An 18,212-nucleotide genomic window follows, 5' to 3' on the forward strand; every position below is an offset into this window, starting at 1 on the left:
AGCTAGCGTTCACGTCAAAACAAACAGCAAAGGTACACGAGGTATATTAACGCCAAAAACGAAGTCAGGGACACTTTTATAGCGCTTCATATCTATAGCGTAAGCGGCAACAAATTTCTGGAAATTCTGAAGCGTTCTGGATGCGCCATTGGTAACCGGCATTCGGTCAATACTGGGTCACGACTGACTGTTGGGTCCAGACTTTCGACCAATCAGATTTCGGACTGCCAAGCGTCCCGAATTTTTGGCCAATCTTGCGTGGGATAGGGCTCTCGGGCTTAGCAGCACCTGACTGTGAGCGGCAAAGCGGTATCCGTGTAAAATTCCGCCTGACAAATCCTGAAGGAACGTCGTTTACATTGGCAAATCATTCATACCTGATGTTTCGTCAGTCACTTGATGAAGGCCGCCTTCCCTCTTTTTGGACGGAAGCGATTGTCACAAACATGCTCGTGTATATGGACAGCTTAACCCAAGCCAAGGACGAGGGACTCATATCGGATGTCAGTTCTTGAATTCTCCAAAGCATTTGATCGGATCTCGCTCTTCCACAAACTCGAATCTTACGGGATTCAATGGAAAATCCTACACTGGATCAAGGCGTTCTTATCAGGCAGATCATTCCGAGTGAGAATGGGCTCGACCTACTCTTCTCCAGCGCCGGTCTCCATTGGGGTTCCTCAAGGCTCCGTTCTGGAACCGCTGCTGTTTCTGATCTACGTCAATGACCTTCCAGATGTTCTTGCGAGTCCATGTCTACTTTTTGCGGACGACTTGAAATCCTGGAGTTCCAATGCCAGTGCCCTACAAATGGATGTAGACGCTGCCAAGCAGTGGTCGTCGGACTGGTGCCTTCCTCTTATTAACGAGTAGTGCGTCCATATGTCATTCGGAGGGGACTTGGCGAATGCCTTTGTCATGCATGGTAAGAAAGGACCAAAAAACATCATGAAGATAGACGCCAAAGACGTTTTGAGTATTTTACTCTCTTCAAACTTGTCTTCATCAATGCTCCGTGAGAAATCGGCCCAAAAGGCATTCGCCGTTCTGCAAATGATTCGGCGCACCTTACCCCGTATTACTCGCAGGGATTTCTCACTACTCTATGGGATCTATGCCAGCCGCTTTTTGAATATGCCAACCAAGTTGTCTACGACCAGATGTCCAGTAATGTTTTATTGAAGATGCCCGTGCCACTTTGATCCTCGACGGCGGTTTCCGGCGTCCGGTCGAACAGATCAACTGAGGTGATTCGACATTCCCATCTTTATCAGCCTTTTCATTTCCTTAGCTTTACGTGTCCATCAGGTTTCACGGTCGGCGCGGACACGAAGTTTGACTTGGCGCCTGATAATTCAGTGGACTGAGTTGTGTCGGGCACCGACGGGAATATTCCTGTGGGAGTAAAGCGGTACCACTTCTGTCTGATGTTCTGTGCTTGAGCGAACCTGGCATCACCGTGCTGTAGATGGAACTCCCAACAGTGTGCTAATACCTGGCGATCTCCTTCCAGTATACTTTGACATCCGATGGTGGAGCAGTTGAAAAAGAGCTCAGAAGGTGATCCCTGTAAGTCCTTCTAACTTTGGAATCTGACAGTTGCTCAGTCGCTGAGCAAGTTATCGGCGACACGCGGTCATGGAAAGCGAACAGAGAAGCGACTTCGGACGGGTGCGTGGTCAGAATCTACGCGTGTTTCAAAACAAACGTCAGTCACTTATTGATCTGCGCCATCGGGAACTGGTGGAGATACGGTCAATTTGGGTCTATGGCTTTTATTTTGTTGGAAGACACTATTCGGCCAGACGACTTCAGTTATTTCTGAAGTCAATACTGCATAAACTAGTGTGCTGCTAGCGCACGCGGAAGTCGTTCGTAGTTGTCTGTGCGCACCAAATGCAATCCAAGTCGACCGCTCATTTGAGTCTCAAATGTGGTGAACCTACCAACGTGTGTATTCAAATCTCCTGCAACCACAACGTTAGCCCGTCGTGTCGGGGGAATCAAGACGCCCCATAATTTGTCTTTGACAGTATCAGAACAAGAGTCAGTTGGGGTGTAATCAGATACGGTAAACAGACAACGATCAACTTCTCGCTTGTAAGACTCCACTGAGACTTCCAGACGAACGGCACAGAGGCCGCTATTGACGGATATCCAGTCAAGTAAGGACTCATTACGGAGTGACGGCTTCACCGTGGTGTGACGGTTTGTGCGCCTCCACAACCCATTGAGCTATTCTGGGGAGTGTACATGTGACACTCACAGAACCTCTCGCACCAGGTTGGTCAGTGTTTAGTGGCTAGACAAATACAATCCCTCTAGATCGGAACGTGTGTGGGATCTCACTGCTTAGCATGTAGGCTGCTCTGACAATCTTACGTCAACCATCCCGTCACGAAGAGACTGAACCTTGCCGTGGTGTGGCGGTTTGTGTACCTCGGCGACCCAGTAAGCTATATTGTAAGGTGTCCGCGCGACACTCACAGTCTCTCATACCAGGCTAGCCCGTGAGCAAAGGTTTGGCGAACACAGTCTCCTGCCCCCCCCCGGTTGGGGGTTGGAACATGTGTGGCGACATGTTCCGTAAAAATGTTAATGTACTAGCAGCAAGGCGGGTAAGCGAAAACATGCTACTGCTGACGCCTCCCGTCTTACACTTTTGCGTTTTCCCTCTTCCACCTCCCCCCGCTCAAATTTGAATACTTTCTCCGCAGGCCCAGCTCTAGGACTGACCGTTCTGCCTGCCCTGCCTCACAGTCAGCTGCAGCTTCTCTACGCCCTAGTTCGATCACAACCCTAAACACTTCGAAGTCTGTTTTCTAACCTTGAAAGCCTGTCTACTTAGCCACCTTCAATGTTCGCACGCTGAAACAAGCAGATCAGCAGGTGGATCTTGCTCGTACGCTGGATTCCATCTGCATTGATGTATGTTGCCCGTCAGAAACAAAGATGCAGGACGCAAGTGCTTTGATCGAACTGATTTCCCCCACGCTTCCTTCCAGGTTGTGACTGCGCACCTCTGGTGATGCAGAGGCCGCTGCTGCTGGATATATTGGGGTAGGTGGCGGAGGCGGATACCCGTTGATAATCGCCTCTGTACGGTTCGTTTGGCAACATCTGTAAGAGAATATAGAGGAATGAAGTTCACATAGCCTGGATGTAATTCTCTTGTCCAATACCATTAGAATCACCTTCGCAGCTCCCTTTGTGATATCAATGTCCCTCAGACTCTAACCCACTAGTTTCTGATGCTTTTTCTTAAAAGCTAATACGGACCACTGTTGCCCCGGAGTACTTCATCCCCTTTGTCATCGTCTTCCATTAATATACTGCAATAGATTTTACTATTCTTGTAGCTCGTCAATTAATCGTAGTCCCCGATCTTTATTGGCCTAATGCTCTACTTGAGCAGCAGATCGTACTCACTGACGAATACTCATGTGCAAATTAACGATAACAGTCAGGCAGCTTCCTCCGAGCCCGTGCTAGGTGATTAGTAACTTCCGAACGACTGCCACCCTTTATAGTTTTTGAAGAGATGCAGCATTCATATTTCAGATGTTCTCCCGGATTTAGCGCGACTTTGGAGTGTTCTCAGCCCTTCGCTGTTTTTGAGCACCTCAGAATTTACTCAGGGCGGTGCATTTAATGAGTCACACCGCTTCGACCATGATGGCCTTAATTACCGTCGACCCATATACATATGACCCCCATCGGTGAAATGGCTCAGTGAGAAGAGCGCGAATTTACTAACCGGAAGGTCCGTGGCTCGAACCCGACCCCTGCTTCGCGACTTTCCCTGTTTAGGCTAGTCATTGGGAATGTGCCTTACCACCGTCACTCAGTGCGTGTGGGTTCTTGAAGCCAAGTTGTTCCTGGGTTTTAAGTTTGTGTGAAACAAAAAAAGACCGGGTGTTCGAAAAATGATGTGGACACTTCTCCATGTATCAATGAATGTTTCGCACCTATTCACGGTACAGGAGACTAGGTACGAACGAATTCGTGCATTTTCCGCTGACCCCAAGTTAGACAACACGTTAACAGAGCACCTGATCCACCACGAAGCATACCATTTTTTTGTTGCGGGGACTGCAATGTTGTCAGTATGGGAGAGGCTAGTAGGCAACTGCGGACACGAAAGATGCGCGTTTTCCGCATTTAAGGGCGTTTCAGTACAAGAAACTGAAATTCAGTCATCACGTTGCACGTCCTAGCAGAAAATCACGGTCTTGTTTGGTAAGACAGAGTTTTCCATATAGACAAAATTACATTGCGGAGTCTTGGGATTCGCATTTGACCTGTTTTCGTTTTCCCGAGAGACAGTGTAACGACCGCCTACGCCGATGATTACGGGTATTGTCAAATCACCCCATATTAACATTCGTACACGGCTTATGCTTTCCAAATACTCTTCTGTATCTAGCTTTCATCATTCACAATTACGTTTTGGAGCAAAGTTGACAATTCATTGAGTAACAATTTTTATCTAACTATTGTGCATTATTTGCTGTTTTCTAAATTGGCACCATTGTTAAACACTGACGTTGCCGTCACTAGTGCTGAATGGTGGCTTACTGGTGACCACGATCAACTGTCATCTGTCAGGACTTGAGTATACCTGAGCTCGCAGGTAAAGGTTTCCATAGGAACCGGGTGGATTGTACCGTCGAATTGCGCTTGGATGACTGGAGCTTGATCCCTCTAGTTAATGACTCGTAATTGGTTCCCAATTCTCATGCGCACGACTCTGTACCGCCTGTCAATATTCATTTTAGATATGGATATTTCGGATGAAGATTTGCGTTCTATGCTATCCAAATACATGGATGTTGTCCCTCCAGTGACTGGCAAGTTTTCATGTCCTAAGAAGAAACCTCTCGCTTCGCTGTTATAGAGACGACGCGCCACGTACTTCTGGCTAAATTAGAGAAGCATTTAATAAGCGATCTCCCTCCGGAAAATGTTGGTGATTCTAGCTTTGAGAAATTGTTGGAAACACCTGCGGTGGCAGCTGTCAAGAGTCCGAGAAAGTAGGTGTTTTTCCTTTTGTGGTTTTTAAATGATTGCTTCTGCCCCGCAGGTCGCCACGAAAAACCGCTCCCACATTACCACAACCAAATCCGGACACAAAGTCAGTATCGATTCTTTGCAGTTGCGAGCTTCAGTTTCTCTCCGCTTCATTTATTTCATATCATCCTACCTAGCAACCACTCGCACAACTACCACCGGACGTAACAACCAGTTAAAGTCCGATTAATTTATCCCCGTCTTACCGAACTACTCATTCGGAGCAATACTTCGACATGTTGAATATCACTTTTGTACGGCGGCGAGGTACCGGTGTTGAAAACTGACCTTGTGCTGTCGATGATGATGATAGTGCTGAGGCAGTCTCGGATGACCATTTATCTGGAGACACTGGGGTTGCCCAGGTCACTCCCGAAAGAGTACTGTCCATTCCTGGTGTAAACACTGAAAACTGACACTGTTGGTACAGCAAATTCGGTCGGTCAATAAATCCTCATCACCGAGTAATCAACTCCTGACATGCTAAGTTTCCTTCTATTGTGGGTGCTATTTTTTGCGAAAGATTTGACCGGCATCAGTGTCTGTCAACCAATGTCTTATTCTCTTCCGTTCGCTGCACCAACGATGGCGAATTCCTTATGCGTCCTATTGTTGGACCTGTCTTTTCTCGAGTACGCTGTCTTGGCAATGAAAAGCACATTAGGGTCAACCAGATAGCCCAAAATCGTCTGTGCTCCCTGGGATAACAGTCTTCATGAAATTTTCCAGTCGGCCGGAGTTTTTGGAACTTGCTTTCGTAGGCTGATGTATATAAGCCAACCACTGTCAAGTGGTTGAAATAGGAGCATCCAACACTGAGGTCAGACAGCTAGACGGATGCCATTAACTTTTGCCGTGCTTATTCCGCCTTGTCCTATCATACGAACAAATCCTACAGTACTGTTGCTCACAACAGTGATGGATGTGTCCATATGAAATGTGTTCGTAAGAGCTCGAGACAGCTTAATATTCAAGCGGCGAATGTATTTACCAGGAGGTTCATAGTTTGAATCCTTCTTTTACATTTCGGCTGCTCCTGTCTAGACTTGGACAATCTGGCTGTATCTCATCCCTTGTGTGTCTTCGGATGGCATGGCGGCTAGGTACCGAAAATGTTACAACTGGGCGGTCCTTTATTTATAATTTACTGTTACTCACTGGAATAATGCGCATGAACCGTTGGAGCACCCACAACCCAACCGATATCACCGGTTTACCCATCAAAGCACCAAAGTTCTGTTCTGGCGGACTGGGCCTTTTCTGCCAAGAAATGCGTACTATGGGATAGTAATTTGGGTGTTGGGTGGCGAGTGGGGACCGTTTGTGAGAGGGATGTAGTGGGAGTGTGTAGAGATCTGGCGCGGTATGTGGGATCACCGATGTTTTGACGGTGTATAGTACTACGAAATAATAAGGCTTTGGGTATCTGTGACGCTGACGTTCCCTGAAAGTATATGCCCTTAAACAAGTAACACGAAAGGCCAGACCACAGTAGGGTACGGACTGAGCAGTTTGGCTGCGGTACACTGAGGCCTATGCTAAAGGGTGGTGTTGTGTTTTCTAGTCCTATGAGTGCGTTATGCACGGGCGCCACGGTTTTTCCGCGAACTACTTGCTGATTGCAGGAACTGTGACGATTGAGGCTATTCATCTTCTAAGTGGTTGGTTATGATCGAAAATGACTGGGTGGGTCGTGTTCATCATTTTACGATGACCTAAACTTGCGCTCTTTGGGTCGAAATGTCAACTAAGACTGCCTAATGTCATCTTTTTCACGCTGATCCAGCCAAACCAACACCACCAACGATTCCACGGCAACAGAAGTAACTAACGGAAGTTTATCCTTCAATTCTCCGGCGCAAAAGTCCTCACCTATACTGGAGTACGCATCACGTCTTCCCAGCTACCGCCGTCGGTCCATTCATCCAGAGCGTCCAGATCTTACCAATCCATACACGGATTTAATTCTACCTGATTCTGTTACCCTTCTGTCATCAAGGCCATACAGTCCCTCCGACAAGGCGACACCATGGAAACGGACTGCTGGCAGTGAAAAGTGGTCTGTGACAAAGAAAATCAAGGATCTGCGTAGTCCCGTCTCGAGATCGGTAGTCGCACTCATAAATGCCGTCCGTGCTTTGATTGTTGCTACTTTAAGTAAGTTTTTCACTGGACAACATAATGCCCTACCGTAGGAGTAGCGTGCCGTCATTGTTTCATGTTTGCTAGTATCTGCTATGAACCCAGTCGAATTTGGATGCTCTACATTGACGATCCGTCGAGATTTGTCAGGTGTATCCTCCTCTTTTCCTCATCAATGAATTTGGTGGGTCCTTCTTGGTTCATGAATTCTCTTTGTCAGTCTGTTTACCCGAGGTCTGCTTGGAAGTAACTGTACATGCTTCCGAATTATGGATGGATGTTACCTAGTACAGTTTTATTGCTATGCGATGCGTGCATTCGTACAGCTCCCTCATTTAAATGATGGTGCGTATCCTGATTAACTGGTTTTGCAGTTTGTTGCTTGCGGTAAAGACTGGACAAGTCCACACATAGAACAAATCTTTCCAGAAGCATGTATGTGCTTTGTGTAGGTATTCAAGATCTTGGCGCGACCGGACGGTGAAGCTCTCACCTGGCGGCCACGTGTCCGCTAATGATTTTTACCACCTTACTCGTTACAGGTCTGATCTTTGTCTAGAAGAGATAGGCTAGGACAACCGGTCAAGACTTTGCTCTACTACTACTTGTCATTTATTTTTGAAGAGCATGGTCACAAACATAAAAAGCGAATGCAAGCGACGAATGCGAAAGGGTAACAGGAGAATATGAGATAAAAGAGAGGAACTTTTCATTCGAAGTCATACTACCAACAGTTCCGGTCATATGAGATGAATTTCAACGTATGCCCCAATCGATCATTCCATGCAATCAGCGAGAGCGGAGGTAAATGCTAGTATTTCTGCGACACATGGTTTAACTGTTATAATTACTAGGCTTCTTGTTCATGTGGCATGAAACCCCAAACACGGCACTGACACCATCGATAAGCACGATCGTTCCGGATATTAAGTCCAAATGATAAGTGCATCAGCGCAATTTCAGTTGAGAGGAATTGTGTTGGGATATGGCCGTTGCCGGGACCGGAAGGTGCACAAAATCTCAACGGTGGCGTCCCTTGGAAAGTCTTTTTGTATGGCTGCTTTGCAAGGCAGTTGTGACACAAGGTGATTCAGTGGTTTTCCCAGTGTAGTGGTGGTTTGGTAGCAAAGCAGAATTTGACTCTTTTGGAAAACTTTTGCAGTTTTGTTATAAAGCGACCAGCTCAGTAGAACGGCTAGTGTTTCGTGATTAGAAAACTGCACAGGTTCTTTATTTCAATTCCCTAACTGGCGTCATCTTTTGTGCGGAAAAATATTTCGCATCGTTATCGGTTCGATTTGATTCCCCTTCTGGCTAATTCTCATCCGCGTTTTTAGAGTCCACCAACGAAAGTCGGATTGTATAACCATTGTTCGATGTCGCATTAGTTCACTTCGTTCGGTACTTGGTGGCCTCCTTTTAACGTCTGTTCTGTTTTCTAGATTTCACACCCGTCTTCGGGTGGTTTTGAAAGAATGACAAATTATGGGTGGTTTCAATCAGTCGACTAGACTGGATTCCAGTAAACAGTCTTCTTTGCGTTGCTCAGTTATTCAGCTCGGTCAAAGTCTGCTGTTTCGGGAGATATAAAGAACCTATTTGTAGTGTCGGCCTATGCGCTAGCAGGCCCGGTGTCGAAGCTGAGATACCTGCCCCGTGTCACACAGTTCGGATTGTGAAAAGCACTGATGTCTTACGTACGGATGGTATGAACGCCCTAGTTCGTCGAATGAGCCCGGTAGAGGTGATTGATAAGGTTGTGCGACAGTGGAGCACAAATATGTGCGCTCGTATTGTTGTTTATGATGACGACTCGTTTGACTCGGACCTCTCGAGTGATAGATTCGTGGGATGGGACTGGCTTCCGCTCGGACATAAGTGCTCAGATCGCATTTTAAGCCTCCTGCAAGTGCCACTGATTTCAACGGCCAACGATGGTCGTCTTATTAAGCCTCCTGCAAGTGCCACTGATTTCAGCGGCCAACGATGGATTGATAGGCGCCCTTCGACTCCGCTGGTCTTCAAGCACTGTGGCAGTGTCCGTTAGTGTGAACAATGCTGTTCCCTTTCCCTGTAGTTTTATCGATAGTGATGATAACAAGTGAAACTGGCAGCGGAAATCAATTTAAGTCCCTTCCACCATCTAAGGCTGATAATTATGTTGATGATAGTGGCTTGAACTCTTAGTTTGGTCAGATAATACATAATCTACGACCCGAGCACCGTCGTGTGCATTCCTTCGTATTTGATGTGTTCGGGTTAATTTTTGCAAACAGACGACGTGGTTCCGTTTAGTAACGCTAGGCAGAGACACAGATGAAAATATTCAACCATGGATACCTTCGGCACTGACCAAGCGGGCTACATTCACTAGCCCATTTAAGGTGACCGAGGCTATCGAGGGAAAAAAGAACACAAGAATAATTGCCCTAGTTCTTTGCCACCGATGTTTATGGCCTTATTTTTCAAGTCGTTCGATTCATTAACCCATACTTTGTCTCTTTTCTCGGCCGGACAGGACAATTGAGTCGAAGTGTGTCGCCCAGACTTGCCCTTTTCTTACTGATTTTCACCGTGATGGTATTGGCCACCGCACACTTCCTCCTCGGGGACCCGTTTTATCATAACCCGGTGAACGACCTGCGGAAACAGATGAATGTCTAACCGGATCGAACGAACTCATCACTCACCTTTATTGCTATTATTCTCCCAATTGCAACAAGCCAGTCGTTGTTCCTATTCACCATGTGCATGCCACGCATTTTTCTACGCCTCAGTACAATTTTCATGACTGTATTCAGATTAATTCCCCGTGTTGTGTCAAAATAATTTGACCCCATATTGTCTTCTGTCGCTTCCGTTTTCCGGGACTGCTACACGTAATTGACGAGTTGTACATGCAGAATCACTCTTCACTTACAAAATAACAGCAGTGTACTTGGGGAGAACGCGATACGTGTTCGCACTGTTGAGGATAAAAGGCACGGTCTGCTGCGGCTGAAAAAATAGAATTCAAACGTCCTAGAAGTTGTGATTTTGTCGGTAGTTGTAGACAAGCATGCATAAGTTGCGCAGTGCATTGGCATAGACGATGAATGCGTGAATAAAAACTCAATTTAGAAGCAACTGATGGGGCCGTCAGCTATTCTCTACAGGAATCAAGATGGCGAGAGCTTGCGTCAACTAAGGTTACTGACGTATCGTGAAACTTTTGCACTTTTTCGAGTACCACTGTTTTCGTTATTTCATTTTGCAGGAACTGGCAGTCTATAAGGCGAGCAGCTGGATACATCTACAACTGATGCTCGCTCTTCTTTCTCGCATGAGGGAGGGATGTTTGTGGAGATTTCGTCCTGAAAAGCCGAGAAGCACTGTACAGCTGTTTCATCCTTATTGGGAATCATCAGCAGTGCGCATCTCACGAAACTCCGGAGAGTCTCGAACCCGCGACCTCCTGGTTAGTAGTTTGAACACTTAACCATTCGGCCACGAGCGGCTGATCAGCAGTGTGATTGACGCGCACTTGGACAGGGATGTTTGTTTGGCTGAGATCGAACGTGGACGGAAATCCAGCGCAGCCATGTGACGAAGTGTGTTCCACTCGGCGTGTGGAACTTTGTTGAACTCGTATTGCTTCGTGCCTGACGGCGTGGTTTGTGAACATGTTGAACCGTGACGTCATTTGGCGGGGTACGCACCTGTTATCCATTTTGCCCGTTCAATATGTTGAATTCCAGTAGTAATTGCTGAATCGGTTCATCATTAATAATCTGACGGCTATTAAGACTCATTCCGTCTATCGATCTTTCTGTATACCGTTTCGTTAGAGTAGACGTACCACGGTTGTCGTAGAGTAACTAGCACGTAGAATCCGAATCTCCACAGATTGTCACTACTGGCCACAGGTTCGCATTTACGGAATTACTAAACTGGCTCGTTCTAGGAACAAAACGGCGGCTTCCGTCGAACTTTCAGTTTCGCAGGTTCCTGAAATCTCGTGAGAATGCGGTACGCCTATCACATAACAGTGCCTCCCTGGGCATTACATTATAATAAGACTGCTACGTGCAGACAACTACTGACACCAAGCTTTGGGCAATGATGACCAATCTGTTTATAATAGACTTGTTTGTTGACTCTCGTTAGATAATTCTGATGACCGCATTGGTTATTTCCGTCGTTCAGTCGGCCAGCATTTTGTGAATGATACCAAACGCTTTTACTACTAGTCTAACGATGTGTTCAACTGGTTGAATGCTTACGGTAATCAGAAAAATCGAAACTGCAATTTAGTGCGAGCTTCCAGTAAATGGAGAAGTTGGACAGGCGTGGCGACGAGTATTGTGAGGGACGTTAACGATGCACGCTGACTTGAGGGTCGCTCTGCAGCAAATCAATATCCTGTGATTTCTATATCCAGAACAAACCCGACATCAGACGTGCGGGGGACTGATCAATCTCGTGCTACGCTTTGAGCGCAGTTCTAGTTCACTCATCATGGGAAGTTTTCGCAAATCACTACATTGTGGTTATTACTTAAGCCGGCACACACAGGGCAGCTCTCTCTCTGGACAGACACTGGATTTGTGACAAAGGACTGCAACACGCTCTCGGCGATCTAGCAAAGTCGAACGGTGGAAGGTAGAAGGGCGTCTGTGTCAAAAACACGTCTGTGGACATACAGGGTCATCCTGGTGGCCTTATAGACATTGCTACAGAGGGCAACCAACCGGCTTCCGTAAGTTGGTCACAAGGGGAAAATCAAAGGGCCTGTACTACGATACTGGAAAATGGACACTATATGCGGTTAAACGGCCGATACCAGGGGTAAGAGTGTAGCCAAGAAATGTCGGCATTAGTGTATGCGCCTTTAACATTTTCGGACGGTTTCCAAATACTCGACCGTGTCCGAGGGCTGAAAACAAATACTGACTGGGGCCCTAAGGGCAAAAGAAAGCGAATTGAATAGAACCAATTGTTTTCTTAAACCGGATTTGATGATAACTATGAGTCGACTCTTGAGTCCCGAATTCAGCCTGAATGTCTCACTATGGCTGAGTTATCGTGGGCAGATGTCAAAAGTCGATGGTTCACCAACTGCTTTTCAACGGCGGTAGCTGGGACCGCGCTGCCATCTATTCCCGCATGTCAAAACATATGATACGATTATGCAACACGGAGAAGTTTTTTGCGCCACCCAAATAGCACTGACCACTTTAAGTTGATGAATATTGGTTGCAGCTGATCGTCTCACACAGAAAAATTGCTCCCCTTAAGACCGGACCTGATCTGAGCATATCACGTTAGGGAAGTTTCTGGGGGGGGGGGGGGGGGGTTACCAAGTGATTGGAAGTAGTCTGATGGACGTGCGAAAAGGATCACAGATTCTAGTACAGTGAAAGTAGATGGGTCATTATATGGCGAGATGACTCAAGTGGTTAGAGCGCGAATCTACTGACTGTAAGGTCCGTGGTTCGAACCCGACCTCTGCATCTCGACTTCCCCTGTCTAGGCTTAGGCAACCTGACAGTATCTCAGCCCTTGTGCTTCCTCCGGGTGGCATGGCAGCTAGGCACTGGGTGTTGCAGCTGAACGGTTTACTTTTTTCCATATGGCTCATAACCAGTCGATGTCACATGCCGCCATAACGACGGACACCTATTCGGACGTGACCTATTTTGGCCAATAGGTTAGGCATGGATGCAGCAGTCGTCAGAACATCTCACAAATGCGGTACGCACTGCAAGTTACGAAACTCGAATAAAGGGTGAATGAATGCGCGGTAATGACAGCCTACCCAATAATCGCCATCGCTATAGTGACATGCATATCTAATTTTGTGACTCCTACTCGAGCTTAGCTAGGTGACGTAAAATTTTCGTTCATAACGGGGCATAATATCCTCATGCCCCGTCATCCAGGCCATTATGAACGAAAATTTTACGTCACCTAGCTAAGCTCGAGTAGGAGTCACAAAATTAGATATGCATGTCACTATAGCGATGGCGATTATTGGGTAGGCTGTCATTACCGCGCATTCATTCACCCTTTATTCGAGTTTCGTANGAAGCATCAGTGTTGAACACTGATGTCATGCTGCCGATGATGGTCATGATGATGGATGACGGCGGCTGGCGAACACCGCATTGCATGAATATATCGGCGTCACAGATTCGCATCTCAAATTTAGTGCATATGCCCGCTCAGAATACTGTTCGAAAGACCAGCATACATCCAATACTACTACCCAGGTGCTGAAAGTGTGCGACCCGTTATTTAGCGGTCGATTCGCCTTTGCAGAAACACTCCAGTTGGGAAGTTTGTCATCCGAAGGAAAAGTATCATTTAGAAAACACGGACCACCGATTGTGCATGTCACATAGGTACTGAGGCCGAATGGGTAGTACGACTTGATTTTCTACTGGTTCTCAAGTTCTGATTTTAGCTTAAAAACCACGAAAGACAAGCAGTCTAGTGTACGGTGAGCTTCAACAGATCGGGATGACCTCTTCGACCTCTTCGGAGAACGGAACGAAATTCTGGTTGGTGGAGAGCGCCGTGGGCTCTGTATCAGAATAGTCTCTTATGGTAAGAGTGATTTACAGCGTTTTTTGCGTGAGCTATGCAATACACTAATTGCACACTAGGCCCCAAATAATCAGCACATTCTTAATACAAAATAGTCACTAGTGACAACACACATTTGTGACCATAGATGGAAAGCGGCGAACCAAACTGTCAAAAAATTAGAACCCTCATAAATTCTAAGGAATCTTGTAAACTATTGAAGAAGGAACAAGTATAGCGCGCACATGATAGAAGAAGGCATTGTCAGGGTTCATGACCGCGAAGGAATTTGCTCAGGAAGTCTTTTGGTTTCTCAGGTACATTGTCACGGAAATAATCCATCAGGTGTGTATCTGACTTCCAAACATGGGCGACCTCGATAAGCTCATTCTGGCCCTATGAGCACAACAAATAAGTCAGAAATGGAGTCGAAAACTTACCCGATGAATCAGCATATCAATTATGCGCAGATCTGTTACGTCTTTGTGTTTGTAGAATTCTTCGCGTAGTTTTGCGTACAATATGGGTACAGTAACATTAGATTGGCTGAATGCATATTCTTTGACAATGAACGGCAGCTGTCGATACCACGCGCGGTACAAGTTGAGCACGCGTCTCTTGGCTTCCGCGTGATTACGTGACAAGATTGGTCTGACCGCCTTGGTTGATGACATGCGGATCTGAAGCCACAGAAAAAGGATGACTCAGGTGAAGAATGTTACAACCAGACCCGTTGAGCGGTCTGACTTAGTGACTGGAAACTAGCAGCTGTTTTTTACTCAGGCTGATTTAAACGAAGTACACTAACTTGTATACCAATTAGTTTGTACTGCAGACCCAATAGGACCTCGCGCTTATGATTCAAGTTTGCGTCGATGCCGGGCTGACGTCAAATAGAATCAATTAACCAGAGTCAAAAAAGCGTGAGGAGGAAAGTATTTACTAGGCTACGCAGCCAATGAAACATTCTACTCCCCCTGCTTTTTCTTTGAGTGGTAAATCGCGGTAAAATGCCCGCTACCTACTCTGTCTTTACTGATTTATGACTATATTTGCGGTGAATCCATCGATTCATGCGAAAAATGTTGCCAGACTTCAGCAACCATATCCTGACCCTATCTACTGGGGATTGGATGGGAATGACCCAGACACGAAGAGAGGAGTAATCCATTGTTTGAGGTGTAGAAATGACTGAGGGACAGTAAGTGGCTGCCAAAAAGCAAGGCGATCTGCTGAAATATTGAGGGCTCTGATGAGTTTTTTGGTTGTTGATCTGTCCGCCGAACTTAGCAACTGGATTGCAAACGTTTCGTCACAACACGAGGAAGAACCATCAGTGCGCACCTAACTGCAAGGCAATCACTCTCATAAGTACTCTTCTTATTAGACAAAGTACTGCCCTATCGTGAAAGCAGCATGCAATCACTGCTTCATGTTTTCTAGTTTCTAATCCTTCCCGTTTGTCACACGCCGCACTGAGTCTCGTACATGACATTGGTCCTCATCATTGTGTCCAATTCATCCTTTCTGTTTAACAGCGCTTTCCATAGGGTGTTCGCTGGTTTGTTGGCAACGGCTGTGCCATACTTTCGTAATAATCGTGCATTCATTTCGGAAACGCTCATGGTGCATGGAAGTGTAGTACGTTTGCTTTCCCTTGTGCTGCTGAGTTGGCCGAGTTGAGTTTTCTGAGGGTTCACCGGATGAAGTCTTCGAGGTCTCTACGAAAAGCTTTGTACAAGCCTTTCTCTTCTCAAAATTTTGGCTCTGTAGTGTTACAGTTTCAATAGCTCAAGAGTATCAAGCTGACCTGGCTAGAAAGCTACCGGAGACGCACGGTCTTGTGGATGACGAAGACTGCTTGGAGATCTAATGGAGACGAGTAAAAAAGTCATGCTTTTGGAACTGTCTGTCGAGACCATCCGACTCGTTAAGATGAAAAATAGGTGTCGTCGAGATGAGTGGGTCTTATTGTTAACAGAAAAAAAACCGGCAACTATAGTTGCACCATAGTGACCGTAATGGCGCAAGCGGACCCCTCAAACAGTAGATAATTAGGAGCACGATTAATGACGAAACGCTGGTGGATTGCGAGGCCTCAGATGTAGAAGGCATTCGTCCCATGTGTTGTCTTGCGGACGGTGTGCACCTTCTACCTTGGTCCTTGGCTTGTTGCTGCACTCAATATGGAATATCAAAAGGCAAGGTAACTTGAGCATCCATTTTTGGAGATAACGGAAGATCAGTACAGCCTTACCTGTAGGGTCACCACAGAATATTCCACAAGGTCGCGCTAGAACCTTTGTTTCTAATTAACCGTCGCAGCCCCCTGGATTACCAGCGAAAGTGGTGCTTGTGGACGTAATGTCTAACGGATGTGGAATTAGCATCGCTTATTTCTTCACCGGACGACAAAGGCGCATCGGTGAACTTTACACCCAATTCACAAGATTGATTGGGTCAGCTGTGCAAGGACAAGCAGCGAAGTCTATTGAGAGACCAACCACAAACGGTGACTGAGACGTCGGGAACTACTGCCAGAACCCCACAATCACGAAAAATGCCACAACGCCAGTCTTCAGCCCCACTCCGTCAAAAACAGCCTCTGTGATCGTGGACAAAGTTGTCGCTCAAGACTCCGATAGCCAAAGCTACAAAACCGGCAGCAGTGTACTGCAAATTGCTACATACACCGAGTTGGCTACGCTAATCGCGGACGACCTGATAGTCCACACAAAAAAGGAAAGCAACTGCGGTCGAACAAGCTAAATAAACCTCGCCTCATGGAAAAGCTATTGGCTAGATTCAAGACGCGGTGCTCTGCGAGTGGACACTCTCCATAGCCGCTGAGCGGAGTCGTTCAACAGAAGAGTTGGACTTAGTATGTCGTCACACCCACCAGATACCGCGTAGGCCAACTACCATCAGCGCTGGATTTGGTCAGTGACCGACGAAAGACGCTACGTTGATCAAGTGTTAACTGGAACATGGCGACCACTGTGGCTAACGTTTGATTCCATCCGTTACTGGGCCAGAAATACGGAACCACAGACGTGGATTCGAAACTTCTGCCATGCAGGCTTCCCAGAAATGAGTAGCTTCCTTAAGCAATTAAGACCGAGACCAGTTTCAGTGGAAGTGTTATACAAAACCATTGTCCTGAAAATTCATGAGACAGACGCGTCAAAAAAAGAAGCGGCGCGTAGTCAGACGGACAGAGAGCTACCTTAAATGATACGGTGTCTTTTGGGAAAGAGATTCCAACTATTTTTCCAAAAGGTAACTACAGGTGACACAGAAGATGAGCTGGCATTCCGTAAAATGCGAAGCCGCTGAATATCAGGGATCCACTAATGAATCACATGATTTCAGCCGGAATACTGGAACTTGACTGGAAAAATGTAATGTTTAAGGACAAGAGAAACCACAGGAAAAAAGCCAACTGCTTTCTCCTCGAGGGACAGGAACGGGAACCCCACAAATGACCCAATAATTATATCTGAAGTCTATAGGGAACACTATTCAAGCCTATATTTCGCCCTATCGACCTTTTCACATCCGATCTTGTCAATGCGTAATTATGAACAGTCTCTAACCAACGTGCTCTTCACTGAGGACAGTCAACTCTTGCACAAGACAAACCCCTTCGCCGCGTTGGGGCCAGAGGAGGTTCACCCAAGATAATGAAGGAAACGCTACTCACACCGACAGAGCATTTTTACCTAGTGATTCGTCAGTCCCTCGACAGAGGCAACTTTCCACCTGCTCGAAAGTAAGCGATTATCATCTACAAAACCGGCGACCGCCTATTGCCCGGCAGCTAAAGGCCCATTAGCCTCACTGGCGTACCGTGCGAGGTGACGGAACGCATTCTGAAGCGGGCCATCCTAGACAATCTTACTACCAACAACCATGACTCCTCCCAACCCGTTCTTGCGTGACACACATGCTCGTATTTATGGACAGCTGAACCTAAGCTAAGGACGGTGGACTCATATCAGATGTCACTTTTCAAAAGCACTTGGCCGAGTCCCACATGTCTCGCTGCTCCACAAAACCAAGTCTTATGGGATTCAAAGGGAAATTCTTCGCTGGATTATGGCGTTTCTGTTAGAGAGAACATTCCGAGAGAAAGTAGGCTCGACCTACTCTTCTTCGGCACCGGTCATCATTGGAGTTCCTGAAGGCTCCGGTTTGTGACTTCTTTATCTGATCTACGTCAATGTCCTTACAGACACTCTTCTAAGCTCAATTCTACTTTTTGCGGACGACTTGAAATTTCGGAGTTTCAACGCCAGTGTCCTCCAAATGGATGCAGAGGCTGTACACCAGCGGTAGCTGGACCGGTATCCTCCTCTGAATGGCGAAAAGTACGCCTATATCATTCGGAGGGGTTTCAGCGAACATCATCATCATCGACAGCATGACATCAG

General features: G+C 46.6%; 3 protein-coding genes across 3 annotated transcripts in view; 2 read left to right on the forward strand and 1 right to left on the reverse strand.

Moving 5' to 3' along the window:
- Positions 1-3,398: 3,398 nt before the first annotated feature.
- On the forward strand, positions 3,399-12,860 carry T265_09767 (hypothetical protein; the record flags this gene model as incomplete). Its single annotated transcript, XM_009175939.1, has 4 exons — positions 3,399-3,492; positions 4,898-5,033; positions 6,857-7,227; positions 12,655-12,860. The coding sequence occupies 4 exons, from the start codon at positions 3,399-3,401 to the stop codon at positions 12,858-12,860; spliced, it is 807 nt and encodes a 268-aa protein (XP_009174203.1).
- A 1,183-nt stretch (positions 12,861-14,043) lies between these two features.
- Positions 14,044-14,459, reverse strand: T265_14951 (hypothetical protein; the record flags this gene model as incomplete). Its single annotated transcript, XM_009175940.1, has 2 exons — positions 14,044-14,175; positions 14,220-14,459. The coding sequence occupies 2 exons, from the start codon at positions 14,451-14,453 to the stop codon at positions 14,044-14,046; spliced, it is 366 nt and encodes a 121-aa protein (XP_009174204.1).
- Positions 14,460-17,691: 3,232 nt separating this feature from the next.
- T265_09768 (hypothetical protein) overlaps positions 17,692-18,212 on the forward strand; it is a gene marked incomplete at both ends in the record, with an annotated part of 4,205 nt that continues 3,684 nt past the window's right edge. The window contains 2 exons of the mRNA XM_009175941.1: positions 17,692-17,731; positions 18,014-18,113. Of these exons, the coding sequence (XP_009174205.1) occupies positions 17,692-17,731; positions 18,014-18,113 (140 nt within the window). The remainder of the gene's footprint in view (positions 17,732-18,013; positions 18,114-18,212) is intronic.

This window comes from Opisthorchis viverrini, assembly GCF_000715545.1.
Source record: "Opisthorchis viverrini unplaced genomic scaffold opera_v5_300, whole genome shotgun sequence".
NCBI classification, from domain to species: domain Eukaryota; kingdom Metazoa; phylum Platyhelminthes; class Trematoda; order Opisthorchiida; family Opisthorchiidae; genus Opisthorchis; species Opisthorchis viverrini.